The following is a 23,625-nucleotide window of genomic DNA, read 5'->3' as shown; positions in this document are numbered from 1 at the left end:
TCCAATAAGAGTCGACGAGAGATTATTGGATACAGATCCATTGATCTAAGAGGCTTAGGTAGTTGGATGGAGATCCAATACCCAATAAGGTAGGATCTATTAGGGTTAAGTTGATATGAGACTTCTATAAATAGGAGGGAACCAATGGTTTATAGACAAAGAGTCTTTTTGGGTTGCCTCTCCTATTCTCCTCCCCTTTTCCTCCTTAGATAGCAGGCTTGGAGTTTTGAGGAGCATCGTTTTAGCCCTGCTATATGGATTACCGCTAGAGAGGAGGACACTTGACCTCCTTCACCCTCCCCTAGAGATCTGTAGGGATTTAGGGATATACGATCTCTTTAGGTAAAATAATCTTTCATATACGTAGTTTTAAGTTTCGTAGTTTTTATGCACCAATCTTCTCATCATGACAAACACATCTTTAGGAAATTAAAAATTTTATTTTTTAATGTTCTTTCGCTACATATGTGATGTTGCCCCTAGATTTTCCAACAAGATCTAGTATCCAATAAGGCAGGATCCATTAGGGTTAAGTTCATAGAGACCTTTATAAATAGGAGAGAACCAAAGGGGGCACATGCTAGACTCCTTTTGGCTGCTACCTTCTATACTCCGTCCTCCCACTCCTCCCCAACCGACAGCCCCAATTTGGGGTGTGTGGACAACAAGAAGGGTTGTTGAATCCTAGATTTTAATGATGAAATCAATTAATGAGGTTATGAACTAATAAGCATTTGAGATAAGTTATGCAAGAAAACTTCGATTATGGACTCGAAGTAGGAGAATCAGACATTGAGTCGGAAAGCATCATATTAGAGATTGAATGCCGGGTTAGAGGATTGGTTGACATGCCGAAGAATGGACCTATAAAATAACTTGCAAGGCACATGATGAACATGGAAAAGACCTTCCAAAGAATAGGAAGGATATTTCACTTAGAACCAAAAAAGACTGGTAGGGCCGAAATCAACGCTTAGGGGGGGGGGGGGGGGGTGGGTGTGGCTGTGCAAGGGGTGAAATTAGTGTTTTCATAAAAATTACGTCGATTGTGAAAATTTCGTTTGATAAAATTATATCAGAAAAAGTTTAACTTAAAAACATGTTCATCAGCATAGTAAGAGTAAGAAATTAGTTTGCAATATATTTAAAAAGCATAAAGTACATACAAACTAGATTTTATAGTGGTTCGGTCGTCTCGACCTACGTCCACTCCCGATTCCTCTTCACTCGAGACCATCGGCTTCCACTATTGATCTTCTTTCCAATGGGTGAAGATCAACTACCCTTACAACTCTTTCTCCATTTCACAGTCTTAGGAGAGAACTTTTACATCTCTCTTTTAGACCTCATTCCTCCCTTAGAAAACTTCTAACTCAAGGAGAAAGAGACTTTAAATCCTAAGAGAGTTTCCATTTTTTTTTCTCTAGTATTCTTTCCCATTTTTTTACTGAAATTCATACTTTTTCAAGCAAAAATAGCTAGGGTATTTATAGACCCTAAATAGCTTCAAAAATAGAACCAAAAAATATCTTATCCCGGGTTTCCTGGGTCCTAGTAGTACCACCGCCATTATTGGGTGGTCCCACCTCCTAACAGGCTGACAATTGGTAATACCATAGCCTGTCAGTTTGACACTAGACGGTACCATCGCTCAGTCTGACATTGACATTGGGTGGTACCACCACCTAGTCTAGTGGTACCAATACCCAATCTAGTGGTACCACCACCTGACACAGCTTGAGAGATTGTGTTTGGGAGGTACCACTGCCAAACCCTGCTATAAGTCACTAAATAGGTTAACAATAAGCCTAATTCAGCCCTGATTCAGGCTCAATTGGCCCCTAATTGAGTTGACATTATTTCATCCCAAAATTAACTCAATTGGTCCTAAACTATCTTGATCTAGACACATAATTACTGTTAGGATCAGGGTTGGCACTAAGAGAGGGGGGGTGAATTAGTGCAGCGGATAAAAACGTCAACTTCGTCAAATCTCTCGTACGATAAAATTCGTTTCTGACGTAAAACTGATTTCGAAAACTTAACTTGAAAGCATAGGTAAATGTATTGAACACAATAAGCTATTGAAGGGGTTTGCAGTAAGGTAATAGCAGGAAATAGAATATAAACCAGAGAAGACGGGAGTTTATAGTGGTTCGGTCAATCGTGACCTACATCCACTCCTCTGATTCCTCTTCCGTCGAGGCCACCGACATCCACTAACGATCTTCCTTTACTAGGCGAAGATCAACCTCCTTCTTACACCCCTCTTCTCCTTTTACCGGGTTTAGGAGACAACCCTTACAAGCACTCACTTTCCTCTCTAAACAGAATTCTAACATTTAGAATTTAGAGGAGGAAAATTCTAGAGATTGCAGCAATGTTTTCTCTCTTTTAATCTCTCTGTGTTTGTGTGCTTTAACCAGGGATGGGAGGGGTATTTATAGGCTTCAAGTTGATTCAAACTTGGAGCCTAAAAACATCTCATCCTGGGTTCCCCGGGCACGAGCGGTACCACCACCTGCGCTAGGCAGTACCATCGCCCAGGTCTAGCGGTACCACCACTTGGGGTAGAGTGCTGGGCGGTACCACCGCCCAGACTGGTGGTACCACTGCTTGGCACCCTGCCAGGGGTGGTACAACCGCCCAGACTAGCGGTACCACCGCCTGACACAGCCTCGAAGACAATGCCATGACGATGAATCTTCTTGGGGCACTGTTTGGGCTTCTTATTGGGCCCAACATAGTGATTACATAGGCCTAGCTGGACCCTAATTGGGTTGGCTCAAATTCAATCCCAATTACGTGCTAACTACGATTCCTAAGACATTCTAAGCTAAACGAATCCCTATGTCAATTCTTCCGGCGATCTTCCGGTGAACCTCCGACGAACTCTTGGCAATGTTCTGGCAAACTCCCGAAAAGCTCCTGGACTTCACGATGATCTTCTTGGTGAGTTCCGACAAGCTTCTCTGGCAAGCTCTGCGATTTCTCGGTTGGTTCCCGTAGAACTTCCAACGAACGTCCAGACTTCCGACGAACTCTCGAACTCCCAACGTGATCTCGATCTTGACTTCGAGACTTCATTTTGCTTCATGTCTTACTATTATAGTTAATCTTGCACATGTAAAACATACTTCGATCTAGACAATTAATCTTAAGCATCTAATCAAGTTGTCCGGCATGTCATTGGTCCCTCGACGCTTCATCCAATTATTCGACGCATCGTCCTCTCCTGCGGCCTATTGCCCAATTGGCCAGTTGACTCTGTAACTCCAATATCCTAGGCACAATACCCGCTCTTCTTGGCCTGATACCCGAGTCCATGGCCCGAAGCCTTCTGTCGATACGTCGACCAATCCACCGGCCCGACATCCAATCTTCTGACATATTCCTCCGGTCCAACATAAATTTTTCCTACTTTAATTGTCTCATCCTGATCGAAGCATCCTGCGTCACTCAAAACGCAGATTAAAACATAAACACATATTGATTATTTTCATCATCAAAATCTGAGATTCAACAATCTCCCCCTTTTTTATGATGACAACCAATCGACGGCGGAGTTAACCTTAACTCCCGGAGTTTAAACAAACTCCTCCTATCAATATGCCATATTGATAAAAACTCTTGGATTCACAAATCCAAGTAACATGTCATGATCAAATCATGACATACCAACAACATACTTCTCCCCCTTTGTCATCAACAAAAAGGAGAAGTACAATTCTCATGTGTTTAGAAGTAGGAGTTCAAATTATTGCATAATAAACATAATCTTCAGTTTTATCATCATGCAATTTTGCTATCATCATAGATATGCAAGGTAGTAAGATAGCAAGTTCTACAACATCAAGCTAGCAAAATTTATAATATTTTAGAACATCCAAGCTAGCAGTTTTGAGATGTTCAAGAAAGTAACTCTTGCTTCTTGAAATATGCAAATTTTTCAAGTTTTGCTAGATGTGCAAGTTAGCATTTGTGCCTCTTGAAATAGGGAAGATAGCACATTTGCTTCTTTTGAGATAGCAACTTTTTGCTTCTCTTTAGATCACAAGCTAGCAATTCTAGCAAATTTTACATCATGCAAGGTAGCAAATTTTTGTGATGTTCAAGATGTCAAGTTCTTCTCCTTGCAATATGTAAGCTAGCAAATATTTGCTTCCTTTGTTTGAGCTAGTAATTTTGCTTTCTTTGCAAAGTGCATGTTTCTAACTTTTGCAAGATGAGCTAGCGATATTTCTCCCCCTTTGCCAATGTCAAAAAGAAGGGAAGACCCTTTGCGTCAATTTCTAAATCATGACAAAGGTAAGTATTAATCTTATTTGTGCATCATTATATTTTCAAATTAAAACATGCACATTTTCAAAACCTTACATTTCATTTTTCATGCATGATACAAATAAATCAATCATCATTATGAGCATATCATACATGATATTCAAGCATTAAAATTTTTAAACATTTATCAACATGTTGATCATGATATCAAACATTCATCATTTAAAGCATTCATGATACACATCATATGCAATACATCATGTACATCATTATCATAAGTATTGCATGTATCATTATAAATTTATGAATATTTCATGCATTCATATCATCACATAAAGAATATCAAGAAGAATTAGTTGGGTGATGAGATAAACATTTCATGAATACAAGGAATTGCATAAATATCATATCATGAAAGATTTGAACATGTGAATACCAAAAGATATGATTTCTTTTTGAAAAACCTCCTCATAAATAATCGAAAGAAAATCTTAGGAGATCGATTAAACAAAAAATCTTGATTCATAATAAAATTTCATGTATCGAATATCGAGAAATCAAGATGATGATTCATAAAAAAAAATATATCACAAGTTATATTCAAGAGAAAAATCATCATTCATTTTGTCAAATCAATATTTCTTGGGTATGCATGATATCAAAATATGGTTTCAAATCTTCAACATATAACATACATAAATTCAAAAATCGAAAGGAGAAGGGAAGAATTCAAAGGTACAAAAATTTCAACCATCTCATAAACAAATGAAGGATCAAGTCATGAATCGAAAATTCCATGAATCATTTTGAAAAATCTCCTTTTAAATAATCGAGATAATCATCAAGGGAAATCTCATGTTATTCCAAGAAATCAAGATCATGATTTAATAGTTTTATCATAAAAACTATTTTAATCTATTTAAATTAAAATTTTAGCCCACAGTCAATTTTTATATCAAGAGATTCATCTTTTGCAATGTTTCACATTGGTAAAACATGTAAGTTAAACTATTAAGCCTCAAATTTTGATATAAACATGTTTGATTTTATGTAGTTTCTCAAATTATTAATTTCTCTTATATTTGATATGACATTCTCAAACTTAGAGGTGATAACTATAAGATATAAAAAGAGAGGATTCTCCTCCATTTATGGTGGATGGATATTAATTATACTATTTGGAAAGATGAACCACCTACAGTCACTAATACCAGCACTCCAACTGAGATCGCATTATATGAGCGATAGGAGCAATCCAATCAGCTCAGCGTGATGTTTATCAAGATTAAAATAACTGCTAGCATACATGGTTCTGTTGACCAGCATGAGAAGGTCCGAGACTTGCTACAAGCTATCGATGAGCAATTCGTCACTTCGGAAAAGGCACTAGAAAGTACCATAATAATAAAATTCTCATCCCTCGAACTCATCAACATCAAGGGTGTGTGTGAGCATATAATGCAAATGCTAGATATTGTAGCTCAACTTAAGAAACTCAAGGTTAATATGTCAGAATCCTTCTTGGTGCACTATATTCTGAACACACTTCCACATCAATACGGGTTATTTAAGATTTCATACAACACACATAAGGACAAATGGTCAATCAATGAATTAATGACCATGTGTGTTCAAGAAGAAGAGAGGCTAGTGATAAAACTAGGTGAGAGTGCATTGGTGGTAACCACTCTCGGGAAGAATAAAACTGATAAAAATCAAGCCAATCAGAAAGCTCATCAACAGTGAAAAGGTAAAATATCACCCCAAGCTGATATTAAGAAAGAAGCAAAATGTTTCTTTTGTAAAATGAAGGGACACTTGAAGTAGGAATGCACGAAATTCCAACAATGGCTTGAAAAGAAAGGTAAACCAACCTTGTTTATATGTTATGAATCTAATATGGTTAATGTTAATATTAATACCAGGTAGATTGAATCTAGATCAACAATCTATATTATAAACTCTTTGCAAGGTATGCAAAACCTAAGAAGCTAGTGAGAAGTGAGCAAAGCATCTTATCAGATAATAAGATGGGCTCACATATAGAGGCAATTGGAATATGCATTTTAATATTTTAAATTTAATAAATAGTTTTATTTTAAATTTTAAATTTTAATATTTTTAATTTTTATATCATGAGATTCATCTTTTGACATGTTTCACATTGGTAAAACATGCAATTTAAACTATTAAGCCAACATGTTTAATTTTATGTAATTTCTCAAACTATTAATTTCTCTTATATTTGATATGACATTCGCAAACTTAGGGATGATAACTATAAGATGTGAAAAGAGAGGATTCTCCTCCATTTATAGTGGATGGATATTGATTATACTATTAGGAAAGACGAACCACTTATAGTCACTAATACTAGTACTCCAACTAAGATCGCATTATATGAATGATAGGAGCAATCCAATCGGCTCAATGTGATGTTTATCAAGATTAAGATAACTGCTAGCATACGTGGTTCTGTTGACTAGCATAAAAAGGTCTGAGACTTGCTATAAGCTATCGATGAGCAATTAATCACTTCGGAAAAGGCACTAGAAAGTACCCTAATAATGAAATTTTCATCCCTCAAACTCGCCAACATAAAGGGCGTACGTGAGCATATAATGCAAATGCGAGATATTATAGCTCAACTTAAGAAACTCAAGGTTAATATGTCAAAATTCTTCTTGGTGCACTATATTCTGAACACCCTTCCACATCAATACGGGCCCTTTAAGATTTCATACAACACACGTAAGGACAAATGGTCAATCAATGAATTAATAACTATGTGTGTTTAAGAAGAAGAGAGGCTAGTGATAGAACTGGGTGAGAGTGCATTGGTGGTAACCACTCGTGGGAAGAATAAAACTAACAAAAATCAAGCCAATTAAAAAGCTCATCAATAGGGAAAAGGTAAAATACCACCCCAAGCTGATATCAAGAAAGAAGCAAAGTATTTCTTTGTAAAAAGAATGGACACTTGAAGAAGGAATGCATGAAATTCCAATAATGACATGATCAATGGGAGCGATCAGTTCAAGAACATAGTTTCTGCATATGATCATATAGAATCTCAACCTTCCACATCAAATGATAGATTGGTTATAGTTCATAGCACTCCTTAAGTACAAACTAGTGCTGAACAACCAATCAGTGAGATTCCATGAGTTGCTAATAGTATTCTAATAGATCAAGCAATTCAAGAATTACAACAAGCTCCCAAACAACTAGATGAATCACAAGTTCCTCAGGAAAACATTGGTATAACATTAAGAAGATTTACTAGAAATAAAAGATCAACAATTCCTAGTAATTATGTTATATATCTACAAGAATCTAACTATAATATTGAAGAAATGAGAGAATGAAGAAAAGCATACTTCAATTAGTATCATATGAAGTCTATTTATACATAGTGAAAGATAAGATTTCTTTAACTGAACAGAGAGATTGCCTCATACAGTTGAGGAAATCTCATCTACTATGCAGTTGAGGAAATCTCTCTATTATCAGAGGAAATCTCTCTGTTATCATGCCCCCGCAATATCGAGCTCCTGTCAAGGATACCGATCTTGGACCGATGCAACAAAAATAGTTTACGGGCTAGAGGCTTCATGAGTGAGTCTGCTAGTTGATCAGCCGTGTGGACATGAGAGACACAAAGTTGATGTCTGACAACTTGATCTTGAACGAAGTGAAAGTCGATGGCAATGTGTTTCATGCATGAGTGGAACACTGGATTGACATATAAGTAGGTAGCTCCAACATTATCACAATATATTGTAGGAGTATGGGTAGAGCTGACTTTGAGTTCCTTGAAGAGATTTGTGACCCAATTGAGTTCAGCAGCAGCGGTAGCAATACCACGATATTCAGCTTTAGTTATAGACTGGGCCATTATCTTTTGCTTCTTAGAACTCCAACTGATTGGATTAGACCCAAGAAAAACCACATATCCTGACGTGGAGGTTCTATCATCAAAGTTTCCCACCCAATCAGCATCAGCAAAGGCATGAAGATGAAGTTGAGTGGTTTTGCGAAGAAAGAGACCATGATTAAGGGTCCCTTTAAGATACCGCAAAATTCGTTTAACTGCAGACCAATGCATAGCAGAAGGCTGGTGCATGTATTGAGATAATTTATTGACTGCAAATGAGATATCTGGATGGGTGAGAGCCAAGTACTATAAGGAGCCAAGTACTTGTCGGTATTGAGTTGAGTCCATGATAGGGCTGTCATCACATAATTTGAGTGATTCACTAGTAGAGAGAGGAGTGGAAACTTCTTTCACATCCAGCATATTTGTCTTTGATAATAAGTCTTGAATATACTTTCTCTATGAGAGGAGGAGACCTGAGGATGTAAATGTTGCTTTCATTCCTAGAAAGTAGTAGGGTCCTAAATCTGAGGGAGAATCGATCAGCCAATTGCTTTAAAAATGTTTGAATCTCCAAGAGATCATTGCCTGTAACAATAATATTATCTACATATACTAGAAGATATATTATATTTCCATGTTGTTGTCATAGGAATAAAGAGGTATCAGACTTGGAGTTGATGAAGCCAACTGATATAAAAAACGATCCAAGTTTAGTATACCAAGCTCATGGAGCTTGACGGAGTCCATAAATGGCTTTTTGTAATTTGCAGACATATCTCGGATACTGGTGATGAACAAAGCCAAGGGGTTGCTGCATAAAGACATCTTCAGTTAAAGTCCCCTGTAAAAAGGCATTATTAACGTCTAGTTGTCGTAAGTGCCAGCCTCTGGAGACAAACTTAGAATAAGCCGAATTGTTGTGGGTTTAACTATAGGACTAAAAGTCTCTATGAAGTCAACTCCAAGTCATTGATGAAACCCTTTGGCTACTAATCGTGCTTTATATCGAGCAACGGACCCGTTAGGATTCCACTTAATTCGGAAGACCCATTTACACTTGATGATTTTTGTGTAGGATGAAAAGGTACAAGAGTCCATGTGGAGTTATGGAGAAGAGCATCATATTCTTCACACATGGCTTTACGCCAGTGAGGAGACTTTTGGGCTTGAGTAATTGTGGTGGGTTCACTGGTCTCAGGAGAGGATTTGGTGATAGCATGCAGGTCAAGAACCTGACATGGTTTAAAGATACCACTTTTTGAGCGTGTTGTCATTGGATGTCTAGGAACTGGAAATTGTGTTAATGGTATGGGTGGTGGAGAGGCATTGACAGGGGTTGGGGTAGGCTGAGATACATCAGTGGTACTAGGTAAAGAAGGTTGTTGTGATTCGGAGGATATTATGTCAATAATAGGGGAGGCTTGTGAAGAAGGAAGATGAGAAGGAATGGAGGGAGTGGGAAGCTGTTGAACCGGGAGACTAGATGGTGTGGGAAGAGTTTCATTTGAGGGGATCGATGGTATACTCCAGTGATGTATATTTGTTGGAGTGACCGGCATGGTAGGAGACTCGTGGTTTTGAAATGGAAAGGTAGACTCCACAAAAACAACATGACGTGAAATAAAGACTTTTTGAGTTTTAGGTTCATAGCATCGAAAGGCATTATGTTCAAGAGAATATCCTATGAAGATGCAAGGTTTATATCTTGGCGCTATCTTATATGGGGCATAGAGACGTAGCCATGGATAACATAAATAATCAAATATTCTGAGTTTTTAAAGATTTGGAGATTTAGAAAATAGTTTTTCAAATGGAGACTAGTATTAGAGAACTAGAGTGGGCAAACGATTAATAAGGTAGACGACAGTTTAAAAGGCTACAGACCAAAAAGTTGTTGGCATAGAGGCTTGATGTAGAAGCGTGAGACCAATTTCTACAATATGTCGATGTTTGCGTTCAGCAGAACCAACTAGTTGAGGAGTGTGTGGGGGTGACTTAAGATGTTGGATACCACAGGTTGAGAGATAGGATGTGAGAGCTTGATATTCACCCCTACCATCAGAGTAGACTGTTTTAATTATAGACTGAAAGAAGTTTTCGACCAACTTTTTAAAGTTGGTAAAAATTGTTGAAACTTCTGACTTATGATGGAGAGGATAAATCCATGTGTACTTAGTAAAATAGTCTATAGAAACGACATAAAATCTAAACTTGTCAAAGGAAGTGATGGGAGTAGGACCCCAAACATCAATATAAATAATTTCAAATGATGTAGAACATGATATAGAAGAAGAACCAAAAGGGAGTCTATGACTTTTATTACTGAGACAAACATCACAATAAAAGCTATTATTTGTAGGAATAGAAAGAGAATAACGAGAAAGTAATTTATTTTGGATAGAGAGGGAGGGATGACCGAGACGACGATGCCACACATCAATTGGAGCTGCCACTAAGGAGTAAGCAGTGGGTTGTTTGAGTTGTGGAACGGACGGCCATTCATAAACATTGTCCTTACTTTGACCTTGGAGCAAGGATGCCCCTGTGTTCAAATCCTTGACAAGAAAAGAGTTAGAAAAGAATTCAATAGAGGTATTATTTTGTTTGCAAAATTAAGAAACAGAAATAAGATTGCATTTAATGTGAGGTGCACACAAAACTTCATCGAGTGTAAAAGTTGTGGTAGGTGAATTAAGCATTGTGGAACCAGTATGAGTAATAGGAAGTCATTTACTGTCACCGATGATGATGTCGTCATGTCCACTATAGTTGTTGTGGATCGACAAGTTCTGTAGATCAGAGGTAATGTGGTGTGACGCGCCAGAGTCCATGATCCAAGTATGATCAGTAGTGTTTGGAGTAGTCCACGCGCTAGAGTCGAGGTCAAGATCGACAGACCTTTGTAGAGTGACCGACTTTATCACATAATTGGCAGACAACTCTTCGTTGATTTGTATGTTGAGGGTGCCAGGACTGCTGATGATTGAAGTAGCCACCTTGGTTGTCGTGATTGAAATATTGATGATGTGGAGGAGGGGTTTGGTTGAAGCTCAAAGGTTCAGAAGGCATCTTGGTCAAACCTTTGTTGATAGTATTGTTATACTGATAACCCCTCCTCGTGGATTTTTGATTGACTTGAGCCATGATGGATGGTCCTAACAATTTATCCTCACGTTTGAGATATATCTCAAAATCAGTCAGATTGTCGTAAAGTTCTTCGAACGATACTGGTGAATCACATGCCCGTATTGCTGCTGCCAGTTCCTTGTACTGTTACTGATTATCTGCTAGTTACTTGTGTAGATAATCAGTAACAGTACTTCCCTCTTGTTTTATTTTTATAAGTCCGGATAGGAGACTAAGCATGCGAGTTCGTGAACGATTTGTTAGGGTGGTTTGCAACTTGCACCAGGCTTCGGCAGCAATGTAACATGAAGATATGAGTGGGGCGAGGGATCCAGCGACCAAAGCTTGAATTGCTTGAAGAATGAGACAATCCTGGCGTAACCATAGTTTGTGGTCCGGATTTGATACTGGACTGGATGCTCCTGGGATGTTGATCATCGCTAGTGGACAAGGAAGAGAGCCATCGACATAGCCTAGAAGGTTATAGCCAAATAGAAGATTAGAAAATTGAGCACGCCAGGATGCGTAGTTGCCACCTTTGGATAATTTGAAGGGGATGAGGGTTGCTGCATTTATGGAGATAAGATTTGTATATGGGAAAGTACTATGATTCCCTGTTGGAACAATAAGTGGAGTAACAAAGGTAGATGATGAAGACATGGAAGATATGGACTACTATGTGGGAGCAAGTAGAAATATGTAGTAATAACAAGGATCAAAAGAAAAATAAAAAGGAAGAAGTGTTGGTACTTCTGCAGTAAGAAGCCAGGAAGAATGAACAAGTTATGCAGTAAAGAGGAAGAAAAAGTAAGAAGTGTTGGTACTTTTCTGCGATAAGGAGGGAGGAAGAATCAAAAAAAAATTCTGAGTGGGGGGAGGAAAAATTTGACATCGGTGTGATGTCGAACCTCACAATTTCCGCTCTGATACCATGAAGAAATGAGAGAATGAAGAAAAGCACACTTCAATTAGTATCATATGAAGTCTATTTATACATGGTGAAAGATAACTCCATTTTGGTCCTTCAACCATGAACCAAAATTCTTAAGCGAGAGTTAACATAGTACACTCATCAGACCCATATAAGCCAATCATGCTCATTGCTCACTTCTGATGTGGGACTAATGGGATGTTACAGCCACGGTCGGGTACCACCTGACAGAGGCCATTTTTGCAGGAGGGTGACAACTCATCAACGGTGAGGGACTCGGCACGGTAGTGTGATCTACCCGGCACCAAGGAGTCGCCAATCAGCCTTGATCCTGACCAATGCCCACCAGCACTCCTTCCCGAGAGCTCGGGTACCTCATCATCCGAATCACCTTGCAGAATGCTCTCGACATCGGCCCGTGGACCTAGCCATGCTGACTCAACAGCCACGGCATTCAAATCAGTCTATCATCCACATGTGACATGGAGTGTTAAAAATTTTAAAATCATAGATCATGGCTAAAGGTTTCAATTGCAACGATAATGATAGAAAAATTGAAGGTAAGTTAATTGTTTTGTCTGATAATAGGAGGTAACTAAAAACGTTTAGCTTCTCATCGAGATAGATTAGATGCATGTTTGTATGTAGAAATATACACGTGAAATCTGATTCCGATTTCTCTACCAAACTTGATGACGAAAAAAGCTGTTGAAAACATGTTTCCACATACAAATCACAGTTGGAGAAGCAAACAAAAGTCTCATTTAGTCAAAGTCAAATCTCAGTTCCCAAGTCCTTTTTACAATACGTATCAATAACATGTCCTCTCTAAGATAAAAGCATCAGTTTAACATTGCACTGACACTCTGGCTTTCTTCTCACTCTGCCCTACTAACAATGCCATTACCATCTGAATCAGCTGCTATGTCATGCAAAACTAGTATATGTAAACTAGAAATAGGCAAAGAAAGGTTTTGATGATTGCCAATCCAATATAAAAGTTCAGATTGCTCTGGAAGTTGCCAACGGACGATCTGACAATGAATTAATGTTGATCAGTCACTGCCAATCATAAAGATTAAGTATATACAATGCTTGTGAGTTTAACAAAAGCAGCTAATTTGATACCTCTGTGTCAGCTTTCTGATGGCTTAGGGCTCGGCTGGTCTTGCCTTCTTCAGCGATTCGATCTTAGATTTCAGTTTTGCAATCTAATCGACCAAAGATATCTCAGTTGGTGAACAGATTTTGAGAAACCAAAAGAAAACACATGAAGCAAAACAGAAGAACAAAAGCAGTACTGTTGCGGGCATTCAAGATTTACTACTAGTATCTATATTTAGCTCTTCTAACATCAACAAGGAAAGCATAAACACACTTATATTTGTCCATGATCATATTGAGTTCATATTCAACCAGACAGTAGTCTAATATTACTCATATCAGAAATTATACTGCACTGAAATGAAAATATGTTTGCAGATTCTTCCAAGGAAAACCAAAAGAAGTGCATTCTGCAGATATTTGCCCTCAAAAATTGATGTATCCCTTACTATAAAGAACATTTGTCTTGTGTGGTACTTTGTCAGAATACCCTCCTCTATTAGATTGTTACCCATCTATTCTCTCTCTCTCTCTCTCTCCACAAGAGAGCATCATTGTGCAACGCTAAGATTACTGCCCTCATCACCAAACGATCTCTTACAAGTCGAAGCTTGGCACTCAGCTTATCTTGCCAAATACTACAAGGATGCCCGCAAAGCAAAGAGAAAGATGAGAATGCAGAAGAAAGACAGACATAGAATAGTTCCTCGCCCTCAAGATCCACAACATGTGGGAAGATGCATCTCATACCTGTGATTGAGAAGCTTTGGTTTCGGCAAGCAGCCTCTTGTGCTGCTTTGCCAGTTCCGCCGTCCTCTTCTTGCACAACCACAACCAGTCTTCGTTGCTGCGCCTTTCCGTCTACAGCAAGACATCATCAACGGAGAACAGGAGCTGGAAAGGGGGAGAAGGAACAGGGACATGGCAGGAGCAAGACGAACGAACCGGGTACCATTCCTCGGCGACCTTCCTCATCGAGATGCGGTAGCGCATCCTGTGAATCTGCACGTTCATGCTGCGGACTTCCTCCTGGCAGGCGTGTAGCTCCCTTTCCAAGGCTGATGGCCCGGCCGCATATGGATCACCAGGCGACGAGCTCTCGCCGATATCTTCGTTGTGCCTTGGGTGACGTTGCAGATGCCCAGGCTGGTCGGCGGCGTTGAGAGCGTTGTGTTTTTCTGAAGGGGCAGCCAGTGTTGTTGTGGGGGTAGGAGTACCTTCGGAGACCGATAAGGCCTGCAGCTGAGGAAGATCTTGAGGTCTAAGAAGAAAGGAAGAGATGGGGAAGGAGAGGGTGACAGAGGAGAGGGAGGAGTCATTCTTAATGCAAGAATGGGAGGCACGTCGTTATAACGAACGAGTCATTCTTGACAAGCTTAATTAGTAACGGCTCGACCTAATGACCGACAACAAACGGACCTTTTGATTTGGTCTTATGATAACATTCTTATTAATTTAATGAAATGACAGACACTATAATAAAATATTTTAACTAAAATTAATAATAAAACTACCCTAACTTTTAAAACTATTGGAAGCTCTTCGGTCATTCATAATAGTAGGTCTGCTCTAATGCCCTTGATACAAGGTGTTGGTGAACCTTTACGTCGTGATCGAGGTGTCAGCACGGTTTGGTCCAGTCTCGGATGTACAATGTTGCCCACATGGATGCTCGGGTGGTGAGGGCGAGTGTCGAGTCAGGTCCGGTTCGAGCTTCGTCTCCCGAGCATGGTCTTCTCTCTTGGCGAGTGGCTTGCTTCTCCACTACTAGACTCCTGCACATAGGTCAAGGTCAAGAGGGGATTTTCTAACTCGACCCCTCCAAAGCTTAAGTTAGCTTTTTATGAAATGAGATAGAGTTAAGTGTTTGAAGTTCTCTCCCTCCTGATTAAGGAGGGTTAGCTTTTATACCTGCGAGGATGAGTTGGTCATATGGGATCAATTAACTGCGACCGGCTCCTCAGACGATCGACTTTAGCTTTTGTACGAGCATCGACCGATCTACACGGATCGGCACCGTGCGACGTCGCCCCGAGCTTTCCGGGACGGCTATACCGTGATGATGTCGTTCGTACAGAGGGGGCGGCAAGCGATTGCCCGCCACGTGTGTGCTGTGCGCCACATCGTACTTGAGGTTCCACATCTACATCGTCGTGTCTGTTTACTTGGGTCCATGTGGACAATGTCAAAATATGCCCAATCACAAGGAGTGTTGCTTATAAATCCTCTTGTATATCTTTTTTACATATTGTCTCTTTTATCTTTCTTAGATTTACGAGAAAGAAACCTAAGATATCTTTAATCTTTCGAGAAGAAGGATTTCCAACGGAACACTCCATATTTCACTGCAAAGTTTTAGCTTCCTTAGTCCCATCATCAACTCGCATCTTTGTCAACGAAGAACTGATTGTTCCATAAGAAATCCTATCCTGAATCATCATCAAAGAGTCCATATCAGGGAATTAATCCAAAAAAGTAGTGTTGATCTTCTCAATCATGAAGCTGCAACAACGACATTAGAACATGTTAACAGCATTGAAAGAATAATATCAAAACTTAGCTCTCTGCATCGGAGCAAGTAAAGAGGAAACGAAGAAGATGTTCCTCGCAGAGTTGCTTTGTTTTCCTCACAGCAACCATGGTATTCATCCACCCCAATCATGTTATATAGACAAACATCATTAGCAGAATCACCATTCTAGCTTTGACCCATGCACTGGTCTTTCCCTTGCATGCGACTAAACTTATACCAACCCCTGGATTGCTTTGGATTCCAGAGACAATTCAAATCTGGAGACGGTAACAAAACCAAAGGACCAAAATGCATGCATATAATTTTGATCCTTTAAATAGTTTCCACCAACGTTTCTACGCACAAGAGGAAAAGAATAATAAAAGAAACTAGGAGTACTAATTTACATTAGTCAAAAGATAAAAGTACAAACTTTTTAAATAATAAAAAAATATTATATCTTAATAAAATTTTTCACACTCATCTATTTATTTTAATCTAAATTATTATTTTTTATTTTATTTAATCTTAACTATTTGAATTAATTTTATCACACTTCCCTAATTCAAAATAGTTGTAACTTAAAGTTGTCTTTAAAAAAAAATTAAAATTTTTCTTTCATCAAAACTTTTGTCAAAATATTGATAAGTTAATCTTCAATGTCATAGTAGTCCATTTGAATTTCTTCTTTATCAATCGGTTTACGAATAAAATGACATCGAATTTTAATATGTTTGGAATGCTCATAGAAGATAGAATCTTCGTTAGACTTATTGTTAGAGTAGATTTTAGTTAGTGCATCTATTATTTTGTTTTAGATATGCTAATATTCGAAGTCAAATTATTAAACATGTTGTACTGGTGGTCGTAACATACTCTACTTGAGAGAGCAATACATTTTTATTTTTTTTTATCCATAAAATTATACTTGAACCAAGGCTGTGCACAAATCTTAAAGTACTTTGTCTAATCACTATCAATATAAGAATATAACTTCAAATATTTTACCTCCTCAAATGCAATAATTAAGAGTTCTATTAATATATCTAAGAACATTTTAAGCTAGCTTTAGGAATTCATTGAAGCTTAATTATTTTTTAATGATTTTTTTCTTCATTTATCATGATCAATAATTAAAATCCTTGTCAGAACCAGCTTAACAAAGATAAGGTCATTTTCCTTTTTAGTAGACAATTGCTACATAGACTATAACTCCTTATCAATTTTGACATTTCTCTTCTCAAACTTAAGGCCTTTCATTTTTCTTCCTTAATATTTTCATATTCTTCCAAAGTTATCTCCTTATCCTCTTCCTTTCTTTTTGAGTCATTAGTTGCACCTTCCTTATTATCGTTAGTCTCTTCCAATAATGTTGACTTTTCTTGTTCCAGTAGCTTTTCAATTGTAGACTTATTATCATTGGAGTTTAGGACCTATTCTTTTCTTATGCAGGTGACTCATCAGCGACAGTTCCCCGATTACCGCAACCTGTACTATGGTATTTCATCTCATAGCCACCATATAAGATAGTTTGCATAGACCCATAAAAATTCAGATGATCATAGCTTTTATGATATAATATCGATTCATTAGTAACAATAGGCATATAATGAGAAATACGAAAATAATAAGGAAACACTTTATTTTTTGTTATCTTTACAATTGCTATCAATTTATCTATTTTCTTATTATAAATCAAATATTTTTTATCATAAAAAATAACTTAATATCCTTTTCTGATCAGTTGATCTACACTAATGAGATTTTAGTTTAAACTATAAATAAATATCACATCATCAATAATTTTTTTACTGAATTTGATATTTATATCAATTGTTTCTTTTCCTTCCACTTGAACCTTACTATCATTTTCCATATATACTATAGATTTGATTGAATCATCAAGCTTTTGAAATAAACTTTTATCTTATGTTATATGATTACTATATCCACTATCCAAAAACCAAATATATTTAGAATATTCTTTATCGGATGCTATAAAGAAAATATTTTTTATTCTTTTACTATTATTTTCTTTATGATAATTTGCTTGATTTTTGTTCTAACAATCCTTATTAAGATGGTCTTTTTTTTACAATGAGAGCCGAGAGGAATATTTAGATTTTCATTTTTGTACCAATAATTTTTTTCAATATATTCAATTTTCTTACAGCAAAAACATTGACGGATTTCTTTGTTACCTTTATTAGAGCTCCTCTAAGCCTCATTTGATCAGCCTCGTCCCTTGCCTTAGCACCAGATCATCCATGGTCTCTACTATTTTGGTCTCTCCCTTGAGATCTAGTTTTTGAATTCTTTTCCTGTTGGTCCTTCTTTTCATCTATCTTCATTTAAAGAGTATATTTTCACCTATCTTCATTTGAAGAGCATATTCTAAAATTTCATTTAAAGATATGTTAACTTTTTATTCATTAACTAAAAACAAGCCTATTAATTTATCAACATATAATATACTTGTATCTTTAGTTTCTCCCTCTTCTTCTTCCTTTTTTCATCTTCTTTTATTCTCCTATTCTTCCCTTCTCCTCGATGCACCACACCTCCTCTCCTTTATTTTCTCATGTGGGAAATAGAGATGCGTGGGAGGCGATGGGATAAAATTTCTATTTTTCATTTTTTAACTTCAACAGTTTAATCCCTAAAATTTTTATATTTATAAATAGGTCCTCTAATTTACAAATAGATCCTTATATAAATTTCAAAAGTGAGAGATATTATAGTCCATCACTACGGCTTCTGTCACTTCCCCTTCCTCAACAAGATAGATCTTAACTCTTTTTTAAACTTAAATTATACTTATCATTATATTAATAGTTTATTATGAGTCAATATACAACGTAAGCAAACTCTAACTTCTATTAATTCAAAGATAAGATCATTTTCCTTTTTAGTAGACGATTGCTACATAGGCTATAACTCCTTATCAATTTTGACATTTCTCTTCTCAAACTTAAGGCCTTTCATTTTTCTTGCTTAATCTTTTCATATTCTTCCTAAGTTATCTCCTTATCCTCTTCCTTTCTTTTTGAGTCATTAGTTGCACCTTCCTTATTATCGTTAGTCTTTTCGAATAATGTTGACTTTTCTTGTTCCGGTAGCTTTTCAATTGTTGACTTATTATCATTGGAGTTTAGGACCTATTCTTTTCTTATGCAGGTGACTCATCAGCTACAGTTCCCCGATTACCACAACCTGTACTATGGTATTTCATCCCATAGCCACCATATAAGATAGTTTGCATAGACCCATAAAAATTCAGATGATCATAGCTTTTATGCTATAATATCGATTTATTAGTAACAATAGGCATATAATGAGAAATACGAAAATAATAAGGAAACACTTTATTTTTTGTTATCTTTACAATTGCTATCAATTTATCTATTTTCTTATTATAAATCAAATATTTTTTATCATAAAAAATAACTTAATATCCTTTTCTGATCAGTTGATCTACACTAATGAGATTTTAGTTTAAACTATAAATAAATATCACATCATCAATAACTTTTTTACTGGATTTGGTATTCATATTAATTGTTTCTTTTCCTTCCACTTGAACCTTACTATCATTTTCCATATATACAATAGATTTGATTGAATCATCAAGCCTTTGAAATAAACTTTTATCTTATGTTATATGATTACTACATCCACTATCCAAAAACTAAATATATTTAGAATATTCTTTATCGGATGATATAAAGAAAATATTTTTTATTCTTTTACTATTATTTTCTTTATGATAATTTGCTTGATTTTTGTTCTAACAATCATTATTAAGATGGTCTTTTTTTACAATGAGAGCCGAGAGGAATATTTAGATTTTCATTTTTGTACCAATATTTTTTTTCAATATATTCAATTTTTTTACAGCAAAAACATTGATGGATTTCTTTGTTACCTTTATTAGAGCTCCTCTAAGCCTCATTTGATCGGCCTCGTCCCTTGCCTTAGCATAAGATCATCCATGGTCTCTACTATTTTGATCTCTCTCTTGCGATCTACTTTTTGAATTTTTTTTCCTGTTGGTCCTTCTTTTCATCTATCTTCATTTGAAGAGCATATTTTCATCTATCTTCATTTGAAGAGCATATTCTAAAATTTCATTTAAAGATCTGTTAACTAAAAACAAGCCTATTAATTTATCAACATATAATATACTTGTATCTTTAGTTTCTCCCTCTTCTTCTTTTTTTCTTCTTCCTCTTCATCATCTTCTCTTATTCTCCACTTCTTCCCTTCTCCTCCTCGATGCACCTCACCTCCTCTCCTTTATTTCCTCGTGTGGGAAACAAAGATGTGGGAGGTGATGGGATAAAATTACTATTTTTCATTTTTTAACTTTAACAGTTTAATCTTTAAAATTTTTATATTTATAAATAGATCCTCTAATTTATAAATAGATCCTTATATAAATTACAAAAGTGAGAGATATTATAGTTCGTCGCTACGACCTCTACCACTTCCCCTTCATCAATAAGATAGATCTTAACCCTTTTTAAAATTTAAATTATAATTATTATTATATTAATAGTTTATTATGAGTCAACATATCACGTAAGCAAACTCTAACTTCTATTAATTCAAACTTGACGAAGGGGCTTATATGCTACATTTTTAAAAATATAGGAGTTATTTTAGATACAAATAAACCATAATGGATTAAATGATCCATGACAAAAATCACAAGGGCTAAAATAAATCTTAATCATTTCTTAAACTTAAATAATATGTGTCATTATATTAATGGTTTATCGTGAATCAACATGTCACATAAATAATAAGGACTAATATGTTATATTTTTTTTATAATATAAAAGTTATTTTAGACACAAGAGTAAATCATAAGGATTTAAGTAGTTCATACAAAAATCACACGAGTTAAAATGAATTTTAACCTAAATCTAAATGATGAAGGTATATGAAGACTTTTCATTATACAAATTTTCACATTTAAAATACATTAAATGCACATTTATATATAATGGAATTTTCACTATACAAAATATCCCAAGAGAGTTGATGGTAAGATTTTTTGAATGAATATGAAGACTCTTTAACTAACTCTCACTATATATGATGAACAGCTGATTTAACTAACTCCCACTATATATGATGAATAGCTGATTCAAAGATTAAGATCGATAGTATCCTCTTAATTTAATTAATCTTATCCTTGTTACGATAAAAATTCTCCTCGACATTAACTCTCATTATGACCAATTTGACATTTGCACTCAGCTTACAATCTTGCATTGCTGTCCATAGAACATGGAAGATGTATAAATGGTCAAAAAGACAACAACTCCAGTCTGAGAAAAAGAAAAATATTGATTATCACTAGCTAAATCATCATAACAAGTCTTATTATTATTTATTGTGTAATCCCTTTTATTATCGTTCACAAATAAAAAGATTAATTGTGGAATACAACACAATGATGCCTCGTTATAAAGACATGATTGCTTGGCATGAGTCACAAAAAGATTAATTGTTTGGCATGAGTTTATAAAGACATGATTTGCACAATTGCAAGTTGATCATCCAAATGAGCTGCCACAATTGCTCTATTTCAAGTGATTAATTATCTACATCAATATTATTATCATCCTTGTTTAATTTTGTCAGTCATTCTTTTATTGCACAGAGTTGTATATCATGTAAAGAAGTTTTATAATATCCTTCAAATCCATATATATCATCACCTCAGAATTCCTTGCTATCACCTCACCTCACCTCAAGCATAACTTTTTTTTAAGTTCAACCTAACATAGATATATTCTAAACATTATTTCAAATGGGTGTGTGGCACAACAGCTCTTTTTGGTGATATAATTTAATGAAACTATTGCAACCCCCATTTTATTGATTGGTTTCAATCTAAAGTTCTTACAAATCATGTTGGCATAAGGTACACAAGTAACAGATGCTAAAAGATGTCATCTCATAGAATGTCATAAAAGAGATCAATTCCAAAGTCAGGAACCCAGCAGCTCCCATCCAGTCTGTAATAAAAAAGAAATCTAATGGAAAATTTATGGATCAAGCTCAAGTTTCTCTTGTACCTCAGTGGAGGGCAGCAACTTCAACATGCATTTTCATAGCTGAACTAAGGAAAAGGTTATAACTTCACATTTTGTATGACACATTCTTCTTTTGTTGGGTTTCCAAGCTGCTCTATCCTTCCTCATATTACCTGTTGTTTGTCACTATAAAAGAGGGGGCTAAAGAAATTGACTCACCACAGCATTAACTGTCGATGGTACCACTACCCAATCTGGGCAGTACCATTGCCTAGAGCACTTGGGAGATTGAGTCCCAGGTGGTGCCACCATCGACCGTGACTTTAGGTGCTGAATGAACTGTTTAACTGGTCCAATTTTGTCCTGTTAAGAGCCTAGTTATCCCATAACTAAGTTAGTGGGATTATCTCCCAATCCTAACTCAACTTATGATTTAACTATAATAATTAAGACATTTAAATAGGCAATCTCTGTCCGATATATCAATTGTTCTCTCGACGAACTTCCGATAATCTTCTCAGTGAACTTCCGACGAATATTTTGGCTCATGTTGAGTGGATTCAGTGTGCAGATTACACCGAGCTTTTGTTGGTACTCGATTATCGAAAATAAACTCAAAATTTTATGTTATTATTCTAAAAATATATTTTTATCTATCTTTTTAACAATCCTGATTTGAGTTCTTAGGCTGCTAATGTCATTCACACCTTTGGCTCTTAATTTTTCTCATATATTATTATTTGTCTGGATATCTGAATTGAAATGTATTTTAATTTTTCTCCAATGTACTCTATAACAATGAAAGAGAGGCACATTTAGAACAAAAAGCAATGCAGGTTATTTATCTTCTAGCAAGAAGAGGGCATGACAACCAAAATTCCAAGTGAAGAGACAGAGGGCGTCTACAGGTTACCGCCGCTTTGCTGCCAGAGGTTGATGATGTCGGTGGCCTGGTTGAGGAGAATGATCATGCGCTTCTGCGAGATCCATGGCTTGGCCTCGATCTTGGACTTGAGCTCCTCCCACGCGTCCTTGCGCGGCCAGAAGTAGTAGGGGCTCAGCGGGATGGCGCCGTGGCCCGGGATCACCTGGTCCAGCGCCAGCCCGATGTTCTTCTCCATCCACATGAACCGCAGCACCAGCCTCGGGTTCTCCGGCAGCTTCACCACCATCCCCAACTTCTGCGCACACCAAATCCCATCACAGGACAGGATCAGACAGAAAAAAAAAAAAAATAGGGCACCTACAGAAACAAGGTGATTCGCTTACCTGCTTCTCTTCCGCTTGTTCGGCCTCTTCGACTCGGCTGGCGTCCGACGAGTCATCGAGGACCGCGTCCGCCCCGGCGGAGGCCAATGGCGTGAGCCTCTTCAATTGCGAGCGGGCGCTGGCGTTTTGGCACTGAGACAGAGAAATGATGCAGGTGGTTGAGGAGGAAGAGAAGGAGGAGAAGAAGACCAAAGGTTTGGGGGAAGCGAGGCGACGGCGCTGTGGGATGGGGAGGATGGGTTGGGCGGTGAGAAAACTCAGAGACTGCATCTTCCTCCTCTCCCCTCCTTTGCTTGGTTCTGCTCTCGTCGGGAGACGAGGCAGTTGTTTGCTGGTGCGGGTGGATAAGGAGAGCCATCAAATTTTGGCAAACCAAAGCCGGTTGATGGACCGGCCTAATTATTACGCGGCCCAATTTGATGAGGCCCATAAGATATGGCTATTTGAAAGAACACAAAGGGCTCTACAATTTCTT

At 36.9% G+C, this 23,625-nt stretch overlaps 1 protein-coding gene and 1 long non-coding RNA gene across 2 annotated transcripts; both read right to left on the bottom strand.

Moving 5' to 3' along the window:
• Positions 1-13,011: 13,011 nt before the first annotated feature.
• On the bottom strand, positions 13,012-14,593 carry LOC135612281 (uncharacterized). Its single transcript, XR_010486904.1, has 3 exons — positions 14,073-14,593; positions 13,347-13,429; positions 13,012-13,252 (listed from the first exon to the last, which is right to left on the bottom strand). It is a non-coding gene; the product is annotated as an uncharacterized LOC135612281 (long non-coding RNA).
• Positions 14,594-22,630: 8,037 nt separating this feature from the next.
• Positions 22,631-23,486, bottom strand: LOC135595843 (small ribosomal subunit protein cS23-like). The gene is made up of 2 exons (XM_065087272.1): positions 23,151-23,486; positions 22,631-23,062 (listed from the first exon to the last, which is right to left on the bottom strand). Exons 1-2 carry the CDS (start codon positions 23,418-23,420, stop codon positions 22,784-22,786), a joined length of 549 nt encoding a protein of 182 aa, XP_064943344.1. The 5' UTR covers positions 23,421-23,486; the 3' UTR covers positions 22,631-22,783.
• Positions 23,487-23,625: the final 139 nt, after the last annotated feature.

Source organism: Musa acuminata, chromosome BXJ1-2, assembly GCF_036884655.1.
Source record: "Musa acuminata AAA Group cultivar baxijiao chromosome BXJ1-2, Cavendish_Baxijiao_AAA, whole genome shotgun sequence".
Classification (NCBI taxonomy): Eukaryota; Viridiplantae; Streptophyta; class Magnoliopsida; order Zingiberales; family Musaceae; genus Musa; species Musa acuminata.
The sequence above is the reverse complement of the archived record's forward strand: the minus strand, read 5'-3'. Positions and strand labels throughout refer to the sequence as shown.

Coding starts and splice junctions, on each gene's coding strand:
- LOC135595843 (XM_065087272.1), bottom strand. CDS start 23,420: ATGCAGTCTCTGAGTTTTCTCACCGCCCAACCCATCCTCCCCATCCCA. Junction 23,063..23,150: donor AACAAGCGGAAGAGAAGCAG/GTAAGCGAATCA, acceptor TGGTGTGCGCAG/AAGTTGGGGATGGTGGTGAA.